A 23746-nucleotide genomic window follows, 5' to 3' on the forward strand; every position below is an offset into this window, starting at 1 on the left:
TTTGAGGTACACTCTGTGCGCATCTACTCCCCCTCCAACTGGCTGTCATTTACCGCCCCCCAGAGCCAGCCACCACCTTCTTTGACCACTTCACCACCTGGCTACTTCATTTCCTTTCTGCGGACATCCCCACTATCATCATGGGTGATTTCAACATCCCCATTGACACTTCCCTCTCAGCTGCCACTAAATTTCTATCTCTCACTTCCTCCTTCGGCCTCACTCAATGGTCTTCTGCAGCCACTCACAAAGATAGTCACACACTGGACCTCATCTTCACCCGCCTCTGCTCCCTACTTAACCTCTCTAACTCACCTCTTTCACTCTCTGACCACAACCTTCTCACATTCTCATCTCTCTCCACTCCATGTCTACAATCCCCACCCCAAAAACTTTCACACCCTCACAGAAATCTTAAACATCTTGACCTACATTCATTCTCTGAATCCCTTCTCCCTCTCACAGACATAAGTTCCATGCAAAATGCGGATGACGCTGCTGCTCTATATAACACCACAATAGCTGCAGCTTTGGAATCTGCTGCCCCACTTACACATACCAAAGCTTGCAAAATCAACAGACAGCCCTGGCACACCAGCCTGACCAAAGAACTGAGGCAAGCTTCCAGGGCTGCTGAGCGCAGATGGAAAAGATCCCACTCCAACGAGCACTTCATCGTATTCAAACAGTCCCTCACTACTTTCAAGACCACACTCGCCACAGCTAAACAAACCTATTTCTCATCTCTCATATCCTCCCTGTCTCACAACCCTAAACAGTTATTCAACACCTTCAACTCTCTCCTCTGTCCCCAAGCACCTCCTCCTTCCCCACTCATCTCAGCTGAAGACTTTGCCTCATTTTTCAAGCAGAAGATTGATAGCATCAGAGACAGTTTTGGTCAACAACCCCCAGAGCCCTTCCTCCCGACTTCCCAGCCCTCCACCTCCAAAACCAACTTCTCCACCATTACAGAAGATCAACTCTCCACTCTACTCTCAAGATCGCATCTCACCACCTGTGCACTTGACCCGCTCCCATCCCACCTCATCCCAAACCTCACCACAGTCTTCATCCCAACCCTAACCCATCTCTTCAACCTATCACTAACAACTGGTGTTTTCCCCTCAAGCTTTAATCATGCCTCCATCACACCTATCCTCAAAAAGCCCTCTCTTGACCCATCCTCTGTATCTAGCTATCGCCCTATATCACTTCTCCCTTATGCCTCCAAACTACTGGAACAACACGTTTACCTTGAACTGTCCTCCCATCTCTCTTCTTGCTCCCTCCTTGACCGCTTACAATCTGGCTTCCGGTCACACCATTCCACTGAAACTGCCCTAACTAAGGTCACCAATGACGTATTAACCGCCAAGAGCAAGCAACACTACTCTGTCCTCCTCCTCCTCGACCTGTCGGCTGCCTTTGACACAGTGGACCATTCCCTGTTATTACAGACCCTCTCATCCCTTGGCATCACAGACTTGGCCCTATCCTGGATCTCATCATACCTAACAGACCGGACATTCAGCGTCTCCCACTCACACACCACCTCCTCACCTCGCCCCCTATCTGTATGGAGTCCGACAAGGTTCAGTCCTTGGGCCCCTGCTCTTCTCCATTTACACCTTTGGCCTGGGACAGCTCATAGAATCTCATGGCTTTCAGTATCACCTCTATGCTGATGACACACAGATCTACATCTCTGGACCAGATATCACCTCCCTACTAACCAGAATCTCTCAATGTCTGTCCACTATTTCATAAATCTTCTCCGCTAGATTTCTCAAACTTAACATGGACAAAACAGAATTCATAATCTTTCCCCCATCTCACACGACCCCTCCAACGAACCTAACCATTACAGTAAATGGCTGCCCACTCTCCCCAGTCCCACAAGCTCGCTGCCTCGGGATAATCCTTGACGCTGATCTCTCCTTCAAACCACATATCCAAGCCCTTTCCACTTCCTGCCAACTTCAACTCAAAAATATTTCACGAATCCGTTCATTCCTCAACCAAGAATCTGCAAAAACCCTAGTCCATGCCCTCATCCTCTCTTGTCTTGACTACTGCAACCTCCTGCTCTGTGGCCTCCCCTCGAACACTCTCGCACCCCTCCATTCTATTCTAAACTCTGCTGCCCGACTAATCCACCTGTCCCCCCGCTATTCCCCGGCCTCTCCCCTCTGTCAATCCCTTCACTGGCTCCCCATTGCCCAGAGACTCCAGTACAAAACCTTAACCATGACGTACAAAGCTATCCACAACCTGTCTCCTCCATACATCTGTGACCTCGTCTCCCGGTACTTATCTACACGCAACCTCCGATCCTCACAAGATCTCCTTCTCTACTCCCCTCTTATCTCCTCTTCCCACAATCGTATACAAGATTTCTCTCGCGTATCACCCCTACTCTGGAACCCTCTACCACAACACATCAGACTCTCGCCTACCATCGAAACCTTCAAAAAGAACCTGAAGACCCACCTCTTCCGACAAGCCTACAACCTGCAGTAACCACCGATCGACCAAACCGCTGCATGACCAGCTCTATCCTCACCTACTGTATTCTCACCCATCCCTTGTAGATTGTGAGCCCTCGCGGGCAGGGTCCTCTCTCCTCCTGTACCAGTTATGACTTGTATTGTTTAAGATTATTGTACTTGTTTTTATTATGTATACCCCTCCTCACATGTAAAGCGCTATGGAATAAATGGCGCTATAACAATAAATAATAATAATAATAATAAATACACAGCACACAGATAGTTCAACAGATATGTAATATTAGATGCTTGAGCCTGTGCAAGATTTTTCTGAAATATAGAACAGATTTTGCCACTTGTCATATTCCAATCAGACATGTATCTTTATCAAGATATCGGTATTTGGAGGTAAGAAGGGAAATCAATAGTGTGTGCTAGCATGCATGTGATATCCCATGTAGGATGTAAATAAGCGTTTTCTTGTTTCAGAATTCTAAAGTTTAATGTTTCTCCTTGTAGAGAGTGCCAAGTCGGCGTAAGGAGACATATAGGCCTTGAAATGCCCATCTGGAAATTTACATATGCAAATAGCCTTATATCCAATGTGGCAAGGCTCATTAAAGATTCATTATTGACTTTTAGGATTGCTATATCCAATAAATGGCACAAGAGATCAAGTCCACTTCCTCTCTGAAGAGGTGATTTTCTTGTTTCAAAATACATTGATTAAAGCATCAATTTTTGAGCTATCAATCACTATATGCGTGCTGTTGATTTTAATGTACACTTAAAATCAGTACATACTTGTGAGCGCATAGACTTTAGCAAGTCATATTCAGATGAATAGAATGATAAATTTGCTGCACTATTGCTCACTATCATCCAAACACTTGACAATAGCTGGAATAAAAATTTCAGTGCTTTGTGCATATCAGCCTGAAAGTCACAAAGTTTCTTGTACCTTATATACTCTTGTATAAGCTGAGTTTTTCAGCACATTTTTTTGTGCTGAAAATGCCCCCCTCGGCTTATACACGAGTCATTGTCTCAGTTTATGGTGGGGGAGAGGGAGCAACGGAGAAGTGAGTCACAGGAGGCAGCTACCAGGCTCTAACGGGCGCCTGCTCATTAAGGTAATGAATATTCACCACTCCCATGGGTGTGGGGAGAGGTGAATATTCAATACCTTAATGAGCGGGGACACGTGATCGCCCGGTCACATGAGCTGCTGGAAGCGAGAACAGGATGCTGCAAGGGCGCGCAGGGAAAGTAAGTAGGATTTTTGTTATGCTTTTCTCATGGGTCCATACATACAAGGATGGGGATGAGGAACCACGCATACAAGGATGGGAATAGGGAGCTATGCATACAAGGATGGGAATAAGGGGCCATGCATACAAGGATGGGAATAAGGAGCCATGTAGACAAGGATGGGAATAAGGAGCCATGCATACAAAGATGTGAATAAGGAGCCATGCATACAAGGATTTGAATAATGAGCCATACATACAAGTATGGGGATAAGGGGCCATGCATACAAGGATAGGGATAAGGGGCCATGCATACAAGGATGGGAATAAGGAGGCATGCAGACATGGATGGGAATAAGGAGCCATGCATACAAAGATGTGAATAAGGAGCCATGCATACAAGGATGGGAATAATGAGCCATACATACATGGATGGGGATAAGGAGACATGCAGACAATGAAGGTAATACGGCGCCATGCATATTAGGATGTGAATAAGGAGCCATGCATACAAGGATGGGAATAAGGGGCCATGCATACAAGGATGGGAATAAGGGGCCATGCATACAAGGATGAGAATAAGGAGCCATGCAGACAAGGATGGTAATAATGAGCCATAGATACAAGTATAGGGATTAGGGGCCATGCATACAAGGATGGGGATAAGAGGCCATGCAGACAAGGATGGGAATAATGAGCCATACATACAAGGATGGGGATAAGGAGCCATGCATACAAGGATGGGAATAAGGAGCCATGCATACAAGGATGGAAATAAGAAGCCATGCAGACAAGGATGGGAATAAAAAGCCCATGCATACAAGGATGGGAATAAGGGGACATGCATACAAGGATGGAAATAAGAAGCCATGCATACAAGGATGGGAATAAGAGGCCATGCATACAAGGATGGGAATAAGAGGCCATGCATACAGGGATGAGTGGTACACTACTGATGATTAACAGTTCAGCTCAGCAGTTAGGTTGCACCCTTGGTCTGAACTTTGATGGCTCCCAGCAGAGTCGGCCTTACCTCTGCATCGTGTTAGGGTACCGTCACACAGTGCAATTTTGATCGCTACGACGGCACGATTCGTGACGTTCGAGCGATATAGTTACGAGATCGCAATGTCTGAAACGTTCCTGCGATCAGGGACCCCGCTGAGAATCGTACGTCGTAGCAGATCGTTTGAAACTTTCTTTCGTCGTCTAGTGTCCCGCTGTGGCGGCATGATTGCATGGTGTAACATATATCGTATACGATGTGCGCATAGTAACCAACGGCTTCTACATCGCACATACGTCATGAAATTATCGCTCCAGCGTCGTAGATTGCAAAGTGTGACAGCAGTCTACGACGCTGGAGTGATATTGTTACGACGCTGGAGCGTCACGGATCGTACCGTCGTAGCGATGAAAATTGCACTGTGTGACGGTACCCTTAGACGTTGAGGGGAGTACTATGGCTGGTTGGATATAGTGATCTGGTCAGCCTCTGAGCGGCATGAGCAGAATGTAAAGCATAGAGCCTTCTCATTCTGCACACTTCTTTAACATATAACCAGCCAGGATGGGACTGCAGGTTGGCAGGTAACCTAGACAATGAGCTATAACATTAAAAATACCTTTGTTCTTGAGAACTGAGAGGATTTTTAATAAGCGGTAAATTGCAAAGTTACTTGTTTTTACCAACACTTTGCAATTTTACCCATTTATAAACTGGCAACAACACCTTTAATACTTTTACAAAATGCATGGAGCATTAATAACTGTATATTCAAAATGTTACCGAGCCTTCCAACACAAACCTCTGGGATGAAAGAGATATCAAGACTCACATTAAAGACCAAGGAAATGAGAAGATTACATATTTATAGGTGCTAACTCTGTGGTGAGTAAGGTCATGTTTTATGCTTGTGATAAGCATTAGAAATGGATAGCAAGCACTAAGCTTTGATAGGATGTGATAATCAGTTTCAAGCTGTACTTAACAGTCACTCAGTACTCTATATATCCATAGAGAGATTTAATTGGAAATAAAGGTCATTATTGCATATATAACTCCGCATAAATGCCAACAGGATTAATAAATAATGCACTGAGTATGCAAAATATTGGGTTTGGCTTGTTTCGGTGATAAAACTGTAGTTAATAAGCAGGCTGTCTAATAAAACTTGTGCAATATCTATTGCATGCCAAGCATACTTGAGATATTATTTGTATGGTTTTATACCTAGTATGCAACACTGTAGGAACAATATTTCAAGGGTGAAAACTTTTGCATTTAATTTTTAGGAATGAAGACCTGTTTGTGTATCCTATTAAGAGGTGTCTTACAAAACATCGGATCGCATGCTGGCCAATGTTTTTCTATGAGCCTGTGCACATGTCAGGTTTTTTCTTCGGGTAGAGTCTGTCCAAGGAAAACAAATTGCTGCATGCCCAAGAGTCTGATCTGATATTCGGATCACACTCATCCATGCAAGTTAATAAGTCTGTGGAAAACTTCAAACTGTCCTCAAATGACATCTGAGTGCAGTCTGATTTCCATGGACTGACAGAATGGAAAAGATGGAGACATTTTTTTCTCCATCTTCTTCTCATCCAAGAAAATCGGATCAGAGTTTAATAAAAGTGTCATTTGCATAATTGATTTAGTTTTCTCAGATGACTAAAAAAAAGGTCATCTGCACCTAGCCTTAAAGGGACACTGTCACCTGAATTTGGAGGGAACAATCTTCAGCCATGGAGGCGGGGTTTTTGGGTGTTTGATTCACCCTTTCCTTACCCGCTGGCTGCATGCTGGCTGCAATATTGGATTAAAGCTCATTCTCTGTCCTCCGTAGTACACGCCTGCACAAGGCAATCTTGCACAGCGCAGACGTGTACTATGGAGGACAGAGAATGAACTTCAATCTCCAAATTCAGGTGACAGTGTCCCTTTAACTTACCTATGGTCAATATAGAGGCAGGATCTGACTACACCCAGGGTCTGTTTGGTGTATGAACGGAAGACAAAGATGGACTCTCGCTAAATCTTTGATATTATGAGAAAGAAGATGCCTTTGTAACAACCAACCTGCTTTTCCTACATCCCTAATTCTGTTTCAGCCTTGTAGCGATTTTCTATAGAAAAAGTTTCACATATGTGACAAATTTGCTTGATGAACATTTCAGCTGATTTTAGACTTTTTTTTACATATTTACCTGGAAAAATACTTAGATAATACATTGTACGAAAACATCTCCTCCATATCAGGAGACATGGAAATTTAGGGAAATTTTGACTCTATCCTAAACTTGAACATTTACAAAACATTTTAGAAAATGAATATATTCTGTCTTTAATATGAGGAGAAATGTGTGCATGATTATATAATTTAAAAGTTCATCTAGTGTGTATGTAGGAATTAGCCCTTTGTGGAATATGCCATGTTGTGAAATAAAACTTTGTTACCGCACCTACTCTCTAATTATACAGGCAATAGTACATGTCATTTTAAATAACATAGAGGCATTTCCCTTTTAGCATTTACGTTTTCAGACAGCTTGCTATAAAGTACCATCTCTAAATTCCACAGTCTTGCTGTAAGTATAGAGAAATGGAAGGTAATTATGCAGTGCTGATTTCTACGAATTTATGAAAATGCCAGAAATGATTGACTCTGCATTACAATGCAGGTAATTGTTAGTTCCTTATTCAATTCTAGCCCACATCAGAACTTCTGGTCCTGCCCCACACGTTAGAAAGGTCACTCTGAATCTTAGTTTTAGACTTCTTTCTTTTTCTTCTACTCAGTTTGAAATACATTAGTTTTTGGATCAGAAATAACAGGGAGGTATGCAGGTGGAGAGTAGAGGCCTGGCTTACAAAAGCTATTTTGTTTTGAATAATTTTCCCCCTATTGTAAATTGTAAGATTACATTTCACAGAGAGAATACGTGGTTACAATAAGCATGGACACCATGGTGGGAGCTTAATTAAAACTTTTATGCCAGTAAATTGGTGGAAAATGGTTTGAAAAGTGAATACACCCCACATATTTTTGTAAATATTTCACTATATCTTTTCATGAGACACACTGAGGACATGACACTTTGATGTAATGTAAAATAGTCAGTGTACCGCTTGTATAACAGTGTAAATTTGGTGTGCCCTCTAAATAACTCAACAAACAGATTTTAATGTCTAAATCGCTAGCAACAAAAGTGAGTACACCCCTAAGTGAAAATGACCAAATTGTGCCCAGTTAGCCATTTTCCTCCTCTGTGTCTTGTGACTCATTAGTGAGGTATCGGGTGTGAATAAGGAGCAGGCATGGTAAATGTGCTGTTATTGCTCTCACACGCTCTCATACTGGTCACTAGAAGTTCAACATGGCACCTCATGGCAAAGAACTCTCTGAATCCCCAAAAAATAATTCTTGCTCTATATAAAGATGGCCTAGGCTAAAAGAAGATTGTCAACACCCTGAAACTGAGCTTCAGCACAGTGGCCAAGACCATACAGTGATTTAATAAGACAGGTTCCATTCAGCACTGGTCTTTCCATGATCGACCAAAGAAGTTGAGTGCACTGTTATGATCTGGTGGTAAGGACAATAATGGACCTGGTGGTTAAGAGCACACGGAATGACCTGATAGTTACTAATAATATAGGACGAGCTCTGAGACGTGGGAACTCTGCTGACCGCAATCCCTAATCCTATCACACACACTAGAAATAGCTGTGGATTGCTCCTAACGCTCCCTATGCAACTCGACACAGCCTAAGAAACTAGCTAGCCCTAGAGATAGAAAAATAAAGCCTACCTTGCCTCAGAGAAATTCTCCAAAGGAAAAGGCAGCCCCCCACATATAATGACTGTGAGTAAAGATGAAAATTACAAACACAGAGATGAAATAGATTTAGCAAAGTAAGGCCCAACTTACTGAACAGACAGAGGATAGGAAAGGTAACTTTGCGGTCAGCACAAAAAACTACAAAAAGACCACGCAGAGGGCGCAAAAAGACCCTCCGCACCGACTCACGGTGCGGAGGCGCTCCCTCTGCGTCCCAGAGCTTCCAGCAAGCAAGACAAAAATCAAAATAGCAAGCTGGACAGAAAAATAGCAAACCAGAGAAAAACAAGCAGGAACTTAGCTTCTGCTGGGAAGACAGGTCACAAGAACAATCCAGGAGAGAACTAGACCAATACTGGAACATTGACAGGTGGCATGGAGCAATGATCTAAGTGGAGTTAAATAGAGCAGCCAGCTAACGAATTAACCTCGTCACCTGTGGAAGGAAACTCAGAAGCCGCAGCCCCAGTCACAACCACCAGAGGAAGCCCATGGACAGAACCAGCCGAAGTACCATTCATGACCACAGGAGGGAGCTTGACAACAGAATTCACAACAGTGCACATCGTCAGCATCATATCCAGAGGTTGTATTTTCAGAATAGACATACAAGTGCTGCCAGCATTGTTGCAGAGGTTAAAATGGTGGGGGGTCAGCCTGTCAATGCTCAGCCCATACCCCGCATACTGCATCAAATTGGTCTGCATAGCTGTTGTTCCAGATGGAAGCCTCTTCTAAAGATGATGCACAAGAAAGCCCACAAGCACTTTGCTGAAGACAAGCAGACTAATGGCATGGATTACTGGAACAATGTCCTGTGGTCTGATGAGACCAAGATAAACTTATTTGGTTTAGATGGTGTCAAGCGTGTGTGGCAGCAATCAGGTGCGGAGTACTAAAACGAGTGTGTCTTGCCTACGGTCAAGCCTGGTGGTGGGAGTGGCAAAGTTTGAGGCTGCCTAAGTGCTGCTGGCTGTGACAAGCTACAGTTGATGGAAACTTGAATACCAACATGTACTGTGACATACTGAACATAGCATGATCTTCTCCCTTCAGAAACTGGTCTGCAGGGTAACAATCCAACATTATGATGACCCCAAACACACCTCCAAAATAACCACTGACTTGCTAAAGAAACTAAGGGTAAAGGTGCTGGACTCTATGTGTAGAATTATTTAGAGGGCACACCAAATTTACACTGTTATACAAACTGTACACTGACCACTTTACCTTGTATCAAATTGTCATATCTTCAGTGTTGTCCCATGAAAAGATATAATAAAATAATTACAAAAATTTGAGGGGTGTATTCACTTTCGTGAGATACTATACATGAGAGGTAGGGAGTGCATACTGCTTCAAAATACAAACAGCAGCTTCTTTTTGACTGTAGGATTAATGGAGTTTTCTAAGAATAATATTTTTCTCTAATTACATATTTGGAAATGAGCCCAAAAGTGAGCTCCCTTCATTTATATGTCACATGCGAAAAATGAAGGTGAAGCATGAGATCACACTACATGTTTTCAGATTGGGAAATTAAAAAAAGATTAGGCATTAAATTATGAAACTGGGTTATCAGGGCATGTTAGACCAGTAGAAAATGATTGATTACAAGATTTAGTTCTTTCTTAAAAGCTTAAAATGTTTTTCTACCATCATTTCAGCATATCTACCCCAGATACAAAAGCCCCCAACCCATAGTGGAGAACTATCTTTCAATCTTTTAAAGGGAACTTGTCACCTAAATTTGGCGGGACAGGTTTGCGGTCATATGGGCGGGGTTTTCGGGTGTTTGATTCACCCTTTCCTTACCCGCTGGCTGCATGCTGGCCGCAATATTGGGTTGAAGTTCATGCTGTGTCCTCCGAAGTACACGCCTGCGCAAGGCAATCTTGCCTTGTGCACGTGCAGTATGCTTTGCCCAACTGCAGGCAAAGCCGAAAAGCATTAGTGTGAATGTGCTGGCGCACTATGTCCCGGAACACAGCAAAATACCTCCGGGACATAGTGCGCCGGCGCATGCGCACTAAGGCTTTTCGGCTTTGCCCGCAGTTGGGCAAAGCATACTGCGCGTGCGCAAGGCAAGATTGCCTTGCGCAGGCATGTACTTCGGAGGACACAGCATGAACTTCAACCCATTATTGCGGCCAGCATGCAGCCAGCGGGTAAGGAAAGGGTGAATCCAACACCCGAAAACCCCGCCCATATGACCGCAAACCTGTCCCGCCAAAATCAGGTGACAGGTTCCCTTTAAGGTTATCACTATTTCCATGGGGTGACAATATGGAATGCAGTTGCTGAGAACAACTTATAAACAGCCCTCCAAATTAAAAGGGCTCACCCAAGTGCATAGAGGATATTCGGGTAAAATCGGTGGAGTCGTTGGCTACCCAAAACAAAATTATTTGGAACATGGGTCATGCAATAGATTGGAATTAGGTATATTACAAGATATATATTCTATATTTGATATCTACATTAATTGATATTATTCTCAGAAAACGTGAGCTTTTGTAATGGCTGTGGAAATGTACTGTATGGTGATGAAGGTTGGTTCTGCTGAAGTGAAGCAATAAGTAACCCAGCGGATTGTCAGGTCACACAACATGATGGTCTGTGTAATCAGAGCATTCTAATATAAGAAAGAGCTTTTGCATGGGCATGCTTGGATTACAAGCTAAAAGTAATATATTACTATCTGTTTATCACAATATAAAGAACAAGGCCATACCAATTTCCTAAATATTTCTTGCAATAAAACACAACTTAGTTAACAAAGTCCATTATGGTTTTCACAATGCAGATGTCAGTAGAATTAATGCATTTTTCTTATTTTTACTTCTTGGATGCTAGTCATATTGCATTCCAGCAAATTGCTCAGTGTGCCTGGAACTGATCCTCTCAGGGGAAAATGAAAAATGTGTCCATATTGTTTTCATTTTATCTGTGTAATCCACAAATGAAAGGAGAAGTCTATAGGGATTTAAAAGCTCTGCTCTTCATCTCTGAACTATTAGGTTGGTCCAATTAAAGGTTTCTCCATGTACAGTCAACATGATCTACTTTGTGAAGGATTGTGCTAAACAAGCTCTAGAACAGATGCCAAGGATCACAATCAATTTTGCCGTTACATGCATTCCTGAGATCCTCTTCCTTGTAGAGCACCTTTATGTCACTACACATAAAAGTGTATGTGTGCACATGCATACGGAGAAATATCTCATCATAACAAGCTGCCTTTGCAGCGTGCTATAAACTGGCCAATAATCAGTTCTAACCACATAATACAGCCACTTCCATCAAGCTTCATCTTTATGCTTTATGTTGCAGCCAATCAGACTTATTTGTAGAAATGTTCAGAAATAACACAATTTGCAGAGAAACTGCAATCAACTGCACACTTCAAGTAGAGTTCGAGTATTGTTAGTAAATGCATAAACCATGAATCTCAAGTAAAAATGGAAAACCATAAGTGATCATAAAGCAATCATCAGAAACATATTATTGTGATTCTGACTTTTATGTTGTCTTTTCAATCCAATGTATGTTCTTTCTTAAATGTGAGGTCGACCACTTAACCAATACAATAAAAAGATCTTGTTTACCCCATTTGTGCACATACAGAGGACACACTTTTATCATATAAAGAGACCAGACACATTTAATTCATACATATACACAAACCTTGTAGGAAAAAAAATATTAAGTTTTCTAATATACTGTTCTTTGTTTCTAATTCTCACCATTTGTAGATCACTTTTCTAATGTCAAAAACCATTACTGATTACATCAAATGGTTGAAGCGCTTTCGAAGATTGGCAGGGGATCTGAAGTTGACCACACGCATCAGAGCGCTGCTGGCTGAATGCTCATTTCAGGTGAAAGCTATCTCTCCCCATTCCCCTACACACATTTACGCTCAGTGGATTGCATGGGTTCTGAATAGGGAACAGGGTGGTTGTTGCTGGCAGACACCAATGGCAACAACTCATCTACCGTAGGAACAGATCCCCCATAATCAAAAGATTGCCTAGATTACATACAATTGCAATGAACATCTCTGTGAAAAATATTTGGTTTGTACCATTTTTTAAAGGGGTTCCTCCCTTCGGTAAATGTGGCATCCAATTAGTGAGTTCAGAGGCTTTGAGTGATTCTTTCCATCTACATGTTCTATAATTTTGAGCTGTTGCCATTATATGAACAGTATAGCCACTGTCAGACAAAAGGCGCAATACTGAGACTCGCCATTGTGCCCAGAGAGGGTGAGTACACAATGGTTTGTTTCTTCATAATATCCTGCAGCCAGGGACCAATTTTTACTGACAGAGAACAACCCATTTAACCTTTGGATGTAAAGAGGAATGGTTTCTTTCACTGACAATATGTAGAAATCTTTAATATGGTGAGAGCAAACAAAATATATTACAATGTGCCAAATTGTCCTTAAAAAATGTTCAAACCAGGCACAGATGGTCGGTGCACCCTTGGTGTGGCCAAGTAGTCCAGTGCACGTTTCATACTATTACATCTGCTTGTTTTCCATCTATTTCCACCCCTCTCCGGCTTCTGTGAAACCAGGCTGTCAATCAAGGACGTGGTGAATTGGAGATAGATGCAAAGTAATTAAGTGGGAAGGTGCACTGAAAAGCTCGGTCCCTCCTAGAGTGCACAGAGTGACCATTCTTGGTTTAATCAGTCATCTTGTGCTGGCAGACTCCCGTAAAGGATTCTGAAATAAGGAATTAACACACTGGGACATGTTGCCCCATTAACTTTTCAAACAGAAAACAATTAAGAATGGCAATTGTTCCATATAAAAATTACATTTATAAGGTTAGAATTATGTCTGTTGTTATACATAAATATAAACCTAGTTATTAGGCCTACTAATAATAATAATAATACACATTAGTGTGCCCTAATAAATACAGTGCTTGTCAAAAGAGGTTGTCCTGACATGAAAATGTGACTCTTGAATCCCTTATTTCCCTTTGCTAAAACATAAGGTTTTCCTAAGGATCTCTCTGGCGTGGCATGGTGTTCTGACCGAATAAGTTATCTATGTCTAATTGTTTTGTATTACGCTAAATATGACATAAAATTAATGTATCAAAATGTGTTAATGTTCAACATAACAACAAAAACAAACTGTAGATCTCTATTTTTCATGGCAGAGTTGAAAATTAAGAAGTGTTCTCATCGGTGGCTATGGACATTATTGGCCCTTTTCATTGGAACAGTTGTCAGGTATGAAGACTATTGTAATTCTTAAATAATTTTCTTAACCCTCTTGCAACAATCACAATAAAGAAGTAAACTTGGTTATATAGAGAGTATTTCCTTTGCACTCTTGTGCCTCATTTGTAAATTTTGAAAAGGGTCTAGAATTAAAGGAAATAGCTTAAAGAAAGAGTCATAGCTTCAAATTCATTAAACTGCCCCAAAATAGTGCCAGTATATTGATACATAAATTTGGTCTAAGACCAAACCAAGATGTGGCGTAAGGAAGGAAAAGTGGCTAAGGTGTCCAGCAACGTATGCCTAATTAATGACACATCGTGATGATTTCGTACATCATCTGCCTGTCTGGTCTTATTTTCAGCTGGGTTTAGGACAGTAATAATATTTCAGTTTGTTAAATTTCTAAGACTTCAACTATTTTCCAAAGTGGAAAAAAGAGTGAAACAATGAGAAAATCAATGGCACCGGTACCATTGAATGTTTTTTAGTACATGGCTCTAAATTTAAAATATTGGTATGAAAAGCCACAAATCTCAGCATGGTTTAAAGAGGAATGAATGAACTTGTCTTGTGAAATGGCCTCTACTGGTAACACTGGCAGCTGGAAGTATTACATTTGGAAATACTCCCTTAAAGAGCTGCAGTCGGTTTACACACAAGTGAATGAAGATAAATTCCTTTAGCCATGTTGCATTGTAATAGATAACTCACTAAATCATGCTTTCCATAGAGACCCTCTTTGACTTTACAAATAAAAGTGATTACTTCTTTCCATCTTTGTGGAAAGTTCATGTGGGTTACTACATCGCATGGGAAGCAATCTGGAGTGACCTCTGGCCCAACACATCTGCTGTCTGTGACATATTGCTCCAATTAGCTGTTAAGGAAAGGGTCTTTACAGACGGCACACTCACCTCGACTCAGTCCGTCAGGTCCCCGTAGGATTCTGCATTCTTCTATTTGACCAAATGGAGAAAACATCACCCTGATATCGTTCTCGTTACACTTCTTCGAAACCATGCCTATGAACAATTTTCTGTCTTCCACAGCTAGGAGATAAAAATAATGAATGAGCAAAGGCCATTTCATCTTTTTATTCCTGTGATCAATGCTTCATTACCACATCAAAACCAGCTGCGATCATGTGAGTCTTTCTTTGTGCTTTCACAGGTCCCAGGAAGGCAAATGCTTACTCTTTATTTCTCATTTATTTCTTCCTTTTTTATTTTTTTTTTTTTTTTTGCTTTTTGCTGTGATGCTACTACAGCTCACAGCATGATAAGAAGCTGCTGCTCATCCAGATACATTCATTCCACTCACTTAAACACACTGGGCGAAAAGTTACATTTCATGTCTATGGGTTACACTGCATTTTAGTAAATCTTAGAAATAGCTGAACAGCAGTAGCAATCAAATTCCCATGAATAAATGGTAAACTTTCCAACTCTATAATTTTCACCCAGGTCTTCATTTTAAACACAGTGGTTGACTATATCAGGGGGGTCATGCTACAGATGTACAAATAACATTTCAAAGTCCATTATGGGGTAACTCCGTAGAATTCAGAATTGTGTACAATAAACAAAATACATTCGATTCTGTGTTAAAGATACTAAGACCAAAATGTACTTTTCTATGATTTTATACACATTATAAGTATATACTTACATTATGAGGTTACTGTTTTTATGTTACTCATACTCTAATTCGCCTGAATGTCATCTTTGAAGATAATCAAAATGGCTGCTCGCGAATATGCATTATGGGTTCAAATTCCTAATAATACATAACTTAACCTCCACTATAAGCTAAACGTTGACAGGTATTCTCTTTGCTTCTGTGCAACAGTAAATGTAATGGGTTTAAAAACATTCTTGAAGCTTACATCTTTAGACTCATTAAATTGATAGGTAGATGCGATCACTCCTAAATTAATACATAAGCAGCCTCTTCAGAGAGGGAAAAACAAGAACTCTAGTGCCACCTTTTGGAAGTGGCAATTCTAAATGTCAATATCGGCCCTTTAAATAGCTTTGCCATATGAATTGGGATCAGAAACTGCATTTGCAGACACATTTTTGTGTTGGCTTCTTAGTCTTAAGGTACCTTCACACTCAGCAACTTTACAACGAGAACGACAACGATCTGTGACGTTGCAACGTCCTGGATAGCGATCTCATTGTGTTTGACACGCAGCAGCGATCTGGATCCCGCTGTGCCATCGCTGGTTGGAGCTAGAAGTCCAGAACTTTATATCGTCCTCAGGTCGGCGTGTATCGTCATGTTTGACAGCAAAAGCAACGATGCCAGCAATGTTTTTACATGGAGCTAACAACCAGTGAGAACGATAAGTGAGTCGCCGTTACGTCACTGGATCGCTCCTGCATCGTTCTGGAGCTGCTGTGTTTGACGTCTCTACAGCGACCTAAACAGCGACGCTCCAGCGATCGGCTCGTTGTCTATATCGCTGCAGTGTCGCTGAGTGTCACGGTACCTTTATTCATGTGGCCAGGCCCTTTAAAGAGTTGATATTGACTTTTAGGATTACTACAATTGATGAGCGAACATGGTCAGATAACCTCTTATCCAATCATGCTCGGGTATTATTACCGGATTTTCTGGGCGTGCTTGTATATTATGTTAGTGTCCCTGCGGCTGCATGATTTGAGGTTGTTAGTCAGCCTCAACACACGTTAGAATTGCCTGTTTGTTAGGGAAGTCTTACTTCAGTCTGGCACATGCCAGGGAGGCGAACACCACTCATCAGACACTACTGATTCATGAAGAGGCATACACCTCTTCATGAATCAGAAGCCTCTTACTCCACCACGAGAAAATTGACAGTCTTAACAAATAGGAGCCTCAATTTTCTTATGATATTGCATTATTGACTATTTTTCTCCATTTAGATATTAGGGGCGGTGTCTCTCCAATCCAGCACATAGCGTCAGCCTTCCTTCCCATAAAAACTGCTTCTCTTAGGAAAATTCTATCATCATGAGACCACAATTCTTCATCTAAAGATTCTGAATACACATATCTCAACTCTGTAATCTAGAGGGGCCTCCACCACTCTTGTCTTCAACCTGAGGCCGAAATGTCTGAATCTCAGAACAGTCCCATAATTTGCAGCCATGAGTTTACATAACTGCTGATATTTTACTTTTAAACACATTAATAATAAAGCATTGTAGATAATATCACCAAAATCAAGACAATGTGTCTAAAAACATGAAATACAAATAATTTATTTCAATTAGAGTACAGTTAAGTTACATCCATTAATAATCTCTTTTGTACGAGTTTCCAGAGATTTCCTATTTCAATATGTGACACATCAGTGCGTCAGGAAACAGTGGATGGAAAACTCATCTTTCGTCAATGTCCTTAGTCCCACTGCTCAACATGATTATTTAGCAAACGGCAAGTCCGGCTGAAACCTATTGAAGTTAGAATTTGCACCAGGCTGTGATTTGTGCTTTATCAGTATTAGTACACGAAGCCCGATACAACCATACTGTAAGGTAGTCGTCATATTAATGCTTACATTGTAATTCTCACTATCCTTAACTAACATATTTCTTGCCCAGACTCTCCTTTATATTGAAATATTTGCTGAGTATTGTTATATCGAGAGAAGAGCCCCTGGAAATACTCATTGATTTAGCAAAGATTTACTGTTTTCTTCTATGACCAAAGGAAAAGCTTTTTCGTTTTAATTGCAGCCATTCTCTTTAGCAGTGGTGCCTGCTGGCAGTAGCAGCTATCATTTTGTCTTTGTTAGATTCTCAGTTTAGCTGGAAGGGCGAACATCATGGATAATTGTGAATACTTTCACAGCAACCTCAGGAATGGAGTTACACATACTTTGAAACTTTAGGCACATATCAAATATGACCTTCTGATACACCATATCTGGTTCCACAGAACGGGCTTTGTTCACAGAGTCACGGTAGGTTATAGCCAGGATATTAATAGCCACAATAATTGCAGTATTTTTCTGAACCAAAGTATACAGCTGAGACATTTGTGCAGCCACTCTAGCGGTGAAATTATGTGAAGAGCATGAAAGTGCACTACATTTCTACCTAGAGATAAAACCAGGCTGCCATGCTGATCCTTTTTTTAAGCACGGGAGATTGCACTTTTCGTCTAGACATTTAGCTGTACAATCTTTTGATTGGTAAAATATTATGTTTGTAAGGTCAAAAGCCTATTTTTCCTTTTGCTAGTTTCATTCAACAAATAAACAACTATTGTAAAAGGTCCGTTTCAAATAATGACAGAATCATGTCAAAGATTGTGAAATGTGGTATGATTTGTTGGAGTGGAAGACAAGAAAAGCCTCTACTTCTGTCCACTCATGACATTTCAGGGCTTGGGCTGCATAATAAGCCTAATTAGCATCCAAGTGTGATAGCTCTTTTACTAAGACAGGCTCAGACTGCTATATTTTATGGTCCATATATAGACCTCAATGCCTGCAGTCAGTTGGACATTGTGGACTATTTATGAACTGTGAGATCCCGCAGTCTAAACTTGGCCTACGCCGAACTCTGGTACCCATAAAACATGGTCTGTGTAAGAACTTTGATTTCCAAACTGACCGAGGGTCTCATGACCTGAACTAAACACCATCATATGCATGAATGAGGTTATTGTGTTTCGTTCAGGAGATCTGTGGTCAATCTTGAAGTCATACTCAGATCGTGATATATGGACATCTGAATTCAGCCTAAGGTCGAATTTACACATTGGGTTTTTAATGCAAAACGGATGAAATTTGTATCCTGTCAGTTCACATCCCAGACCCACTCTTTGTAGTCTGTAAGGTTGTGATAGCATCGGTCTGCAAAAAAAAAAGACTTGTATGAGAAAAACAGATGTGTGAATGAGGCCTTAGGTCTGATATATCCATATGCAGCTCCTAGTCTACTGCATCACTCACACAGCTGTTGTCATTGCATATGTGCTATCCATTTTATATATATATATATATATATATATATATATATATATATATATGCACACACAAAGTCTCATCTAAGACTCTACAGTGACATTACAGTGACTCATCATGAATGAGCCCATCTCTTCCAAGCACACACTATTTGAGGGGAATAGGAAGGTTTTGTTCACAAATTAAACCAAATTCAGATTTTTTCTGTTTTTTTTTTTGCATATTATCAATATGCAACAAAATATGCCTTTTAATGTGTAACAGCAGCCAAACATAAAAATATATAAATGTGGTATTGATATAATAACACCAACCCAAAGAATAAAGTAGTCTAATCACTTACACTGCACAAGGAACACTGTAAAAAATAAATAAAACCAATTATTGAACTGCTGTTGATTTGTTCATTCTGCCTCCCAAAGATTGCATTATGGATCGGCTCAAATTTTTCTGCACGCTGCGCTGAACACTTACCTGTAAATCTCTGAAGTATGTGAGTCAGAAGGAACCCCTAGTAGAACATTTCCTATAATGAGGCAGATGGAAGCACTGTGGATGCTGTCTAGCCTGTGATCCAACGTTGTCCGTCTTTTTAGGCATGCATAATAGTGCCGTCGGCCACAGTTTTGCGCACCTCTAAAAAGGACACCGCCGAACAGAGGCCAGATGGAGTCAAGAGTAACTCTGCTGCCTCATTCTAGTGAATAGATCCCTCAGGGGGTTATCTGAATCACGTCTTTTGGACCTTTAGATTGAAACCCGACCTAAGTGCTCAATGTAGAGCACCGGGTAAATGTGATCCCAAACATTATGTAAAATGTTCCCAATAAAAGCTTCAACTCAATCCACGAAAAAGCAAGTCCTCACTCAGGTCTGTCATATGTTAATGGAAATATAGGGGCTTCCACATTACTGATAGTACAAAGACTCTGGAAAAGCACTATGGCTCCTCACCTTCCAAAAGAAACCCAGCAAATTCTGTACTCCCGAATCCAAATACCCCCTCCCTTCTAATCCCTAGCGTGTCTGCGATTGGCATTTCTGTAGCAATGAGAGCCAGCTCAATTTACAGGTGCATGTGTCCAAAAGCATGAGTTTGGCATTGTGTACTGGGCTCTACAATGTACTAAACATTACAGTGTACAATCAGTACAATGGAAGATTTGCAATTTTGACTCAGCAAAATCCACTGCTGCTTCTTTTTAGATAACACCAATGGAGGCAAATCATCACTACATTTGTGCATAAGTTCCCAAAGAGATACAATTTCCAAAATGGGGTCACTTGAGGGGGCATTCTGCTCTTCTAGCACTGAGGGTCTCATTATATGGAGACTACAAACTATTCTAGGAAAATCTGCGCTCCAGGAGGCAAATAGTGCATTATCCTTCCCAAGTCTCGCCATGTGGCTAAGCAGTACTGTACAGCTACATATGAGGTATTTCCATGTTCAACAAAAATTGTGGAATTACTGCTGGTGCCATTTTTATCCATTTCCCCTTGTGAAAATGTAAAATCTGGGGTTAAAACAACATTTTTGTGGTAAAAATGTAATTATTTTTTCTTCACTGCCCAACGGTATACAATTCTGTGACATATTCCTGATGTAAGTATAATCAATGCACCCTTAGATGAATTCACTGAGAGGTGCAGTTTAAAAAATTATGTCACTGATGGGGGATTTCTGCTGTTCTGGCACCTCAGGGGCTCTGCCAATGTGACAAGGCACCCTCAAACCATTCCAGCAAAATCTGAACTTCAACAAGGTGTTACTTCCCTTCTGAGTTTTGGACTGTGCCTCAAAAATAGTTTTCCTCACATATGGGGTATCGGTGTACTCAGAAGAAATTACACAACACATTTTGGGGTCCATTATCTCGTTACCCTTGTTAAAATTAAAAAATGGGGCTAAAAGAACAGTTTTGTGGGAAAAACGTGATTTTATATTTTCACAGCTCAGCGTTATAAACTTTTGTGAACCGTCTCGGAGGTTCAAGGTGCTCACTACACATCTAGATATATTGCTTGAAGGGTATAATTAGTGAAATGGTGCCACTTCTGGGGAGTTTCCACTGTTTAATACACATCAGGGACTCTCCAAACACAACATGGCATCAGCTAATGATTCCAGACAATTGTGCGCTCAAAAAGTCAAACCGTGCTCCTTCCCTTACAAGCCCTGCCATGCACCCAAATAGTAGCTTACCCCCACATATGGGGTATTGGCGTGCTCAGGAGAAATTGCACAACAATTTTTGTGGCAGTTTTTTTTCTGCAACCCTTGCACTGAAGGGTGCAGTTTTTAGAATGGTATCACTTTTGGATATTTTCTGTCATATAGGCCCTTCAAAGTCACTTCAAATGTAATATGGTCCCTAAAAAAATGGTTTTGTAAATTTTGTTGTAAAAATTAGAATTCGCTGGTCAATTTGAAACCTTTCTATCTTCCTAACAAAAAAAAATGTTTGAAAAATTGTTTTGACATAAAGTAGACATGTGGAAAATGTTATTTATTAACTATTATTTGTGTCATAACTCTCTAGTTTAACACCTTTCTGACCTCAGACAGGATAGTACGAACGAGATCAGATCCCCTGCTTTGATGTGGGCTCCGGCGGTGAGCTCACATCAAAGCCGCGACATGTCAGCTGTTTTGAACAGCTGACATGTGCGCACAATAGTGGCGAGTGGAATTGCGATCCACCCGCCGCTATTAACTAGTTAAAGGCCGCTGTGAAACGCTGACAGCGGCACTTAACTACTGCTTACGGACACGCTGCCGGAAATGCACTCATCTCTGACCCCGTCACATGATCGGGGGTCAGCGATGCGTCGGCATAGTAACCAGAGGTCTCCTTGAGACCTCTATGGTTACTGATGCCGGCTTGCTGTGAGCACCACCCTGTGGTCGGCTCTCATAAAAAGCCTGCAATTCAGCTACATAGGAGCGATCAGATGATCGCTGCTATGTAGCAGAGCCGATCATGCTATGCCAGCTTCTAGCCTCCAATGGCGGCTAATGAAGCAAGGCAAAAGTAAAAAAAAATGTTTAAAAAAATATGAAATAAATAAAAAAAATAAAAGTTTAACCCCTTCATGACCCAGCCTATTTTGACCTTAAAGACCTTGCCGTTTTTTGCAATTCTGACCAGTGTCCCTTTATGAGGTAATAACTCAGGAACGCTTCAATGGATCCTAGCGGTTCTGATATTGTTTTTTCGTGACATATTGGGCTTCATGTTAGTGGTAAATTTAGGTCAATAAATTCTGTGTTTATTTGTGATAAAAACGGAAATTTGGCGAAAATTTTGAAAATTTCGCAATTTTCACATTTTGAATTTTTATTCTGTTAAACCAGAGAGGTATGTGACACAAAATAGTTAATAAATAACATTTCCCACATGTTTACTTTACATCAGCACAATTTTGGAAACAAAATTTTTTTTTGCTAGGAAGTTATAAGGGTTAAAATTTGACCAGCGATTTCTCATTTTTACAACGAAATTTACAAAACCATTTTTTTTAGGGACCACCTCACATTTGAAGTCAGTTTGAGAGGTCTATATGGCTGAAAATACCCAAAAGTGACACCATTCTAAAAAATGCACCCCTCAAGGTGCTCAAAACCACATTCAAGAAGTTTATTAACCCTTCAGGTGCTTCACAGCAGCAGAAGCAACATGGAAGGAAAAAATGAACATTTAACTTTTTAGTCACAAAAATGATTTTTCAGCAACAATTTTTGTATTTTCCCAATGGTAAAAGGAGAAACTGAACCACGAAAGTTGTTGTCCAATTTGTCCTGAGTACGCTGATACCTCATATGTGGGGGTAAACCACTGTTTGGGCACACGGCAGGGCTTGGAAGGGAAGGAGCGCCATTTGACTTTTTGAATGAAAAATTGGCTGCACTCTTTAGCGGACACCATGTCAAGTTTGGAGAGCCCCCGTGTGCCTAAAAATTGGAGCTCCCCCACAAGTGACCCCATTTTGGAAACTAGACGCCCCAAGGAACTTATCTAGATGCATAGTGAGCGCTTTAAACCCCCAGCTGCTTCACAAATTGATCCGTAAAAATGAAAAAGTACTATTTTTTCACAAAAAAAATTCTTTTAGCCTCAATTTTTTCATTTTCACATGGACAACAGGATAAAATGGATCCTAAAATTTGTTTGGCAATTTCTCCTGAGCACACCGATACCTCACATGTGGGGGTAAACCACTGTTTGGGCACATGGTAAGGCTCGGAAGGGAAGGAGCGCCATTTGACTTTTTGAATGAAAAATTATCTCCATCGTTAGCGGACACCATGTCGCGTTTGGAGAGACCCTGTGTGCTTAAACATTGGAGCTCCCCCACAAGTGACCCCATTTTGGAAACTGGACCCCCCAAGGAACTTATCTAGATGCCTAGTGAGCACTTTAAACCCTCAGGTGCTTCACAAATTGTTCCGTAAAAATAAAAAAGTGCTTTTTTTTCACAAAAAATTTCTTTTCGCCTCAATTTTTTCATTTTCACATGGGCAATAGGATAAAATGGATCCTAAAATTTGTTGAGCAATTTCTCCCGAGTACGCCGATACCTCATATGTGGGGGTAAACCACTGTTTGGGCACACGGCAGGGCTCGGAAGGGAAGGCGCGCCTTTTGACTTTTTGAATGGAGAATTAGCTCCATTTGTTAGCGGACACCATGTCGCATTTGGAGAGCCCCTGTGTGCCTATGCAATGGAGCTCCCCCACAAGTGACCCCATTTTGGAAACTAGACCCCCCAAGGAACTTATCTAGATGCATACTGAGCACTTTAAACCCCCAAGTGCTTCACAGAAGTTTATAATGCAGGGCCATGAAAATAAAAAATAATTTTTCTTTTCTCAAAAATGATTTTTTAGCCTGGAATTTCCTATTTTGCCAATGGTAATAGGAGAAATTGGACCACAAATGTTGTTGTCCAGT

The 23746-nt window shown here is 41.0% G+C and overlaps 1 protein-coding gene across 50 annotated transcripts in view; it reads right to left on the reverse strand.

Moving 5' to 3' along the window:
- Positions 1 to 23746, reverse strand: part of CELF2 (CUGBP Elav-like family member 2) — a 671263-nt gene that overhangs the window by 111533 nt on the left and 535984 nt on the right. For all 50 annotated transcript variants that reach the window (XM_069765284.1, XM_069765281.1, XM_069765280.1 and 47 more), the window contains one exon: positions 14746 to 14880. In XM_069765284.1, coding sequence (XP_069621385.1) covers positions 14746 to 14880 — 135 coding nt within the window. The remainder of the gene's footprint in view (positions 1 to 14745; positions 14881 to 23746) is intronic.

This window comes from Ranitomeya imitator, chromosome 4, assembly GCF_032444005.1.
Source record: "Ranitomeya imitator isolate aRanImi1 chromosome 4, aRanImi1.pri, whole genome shotgun sequence".
NCBI classification, from domain to species: Eukaryota; Metazoa; Chordata; class Amphibia; order Anura; family Dendrobatidae; genus Ranitomeya; species Ranitomeya imitator.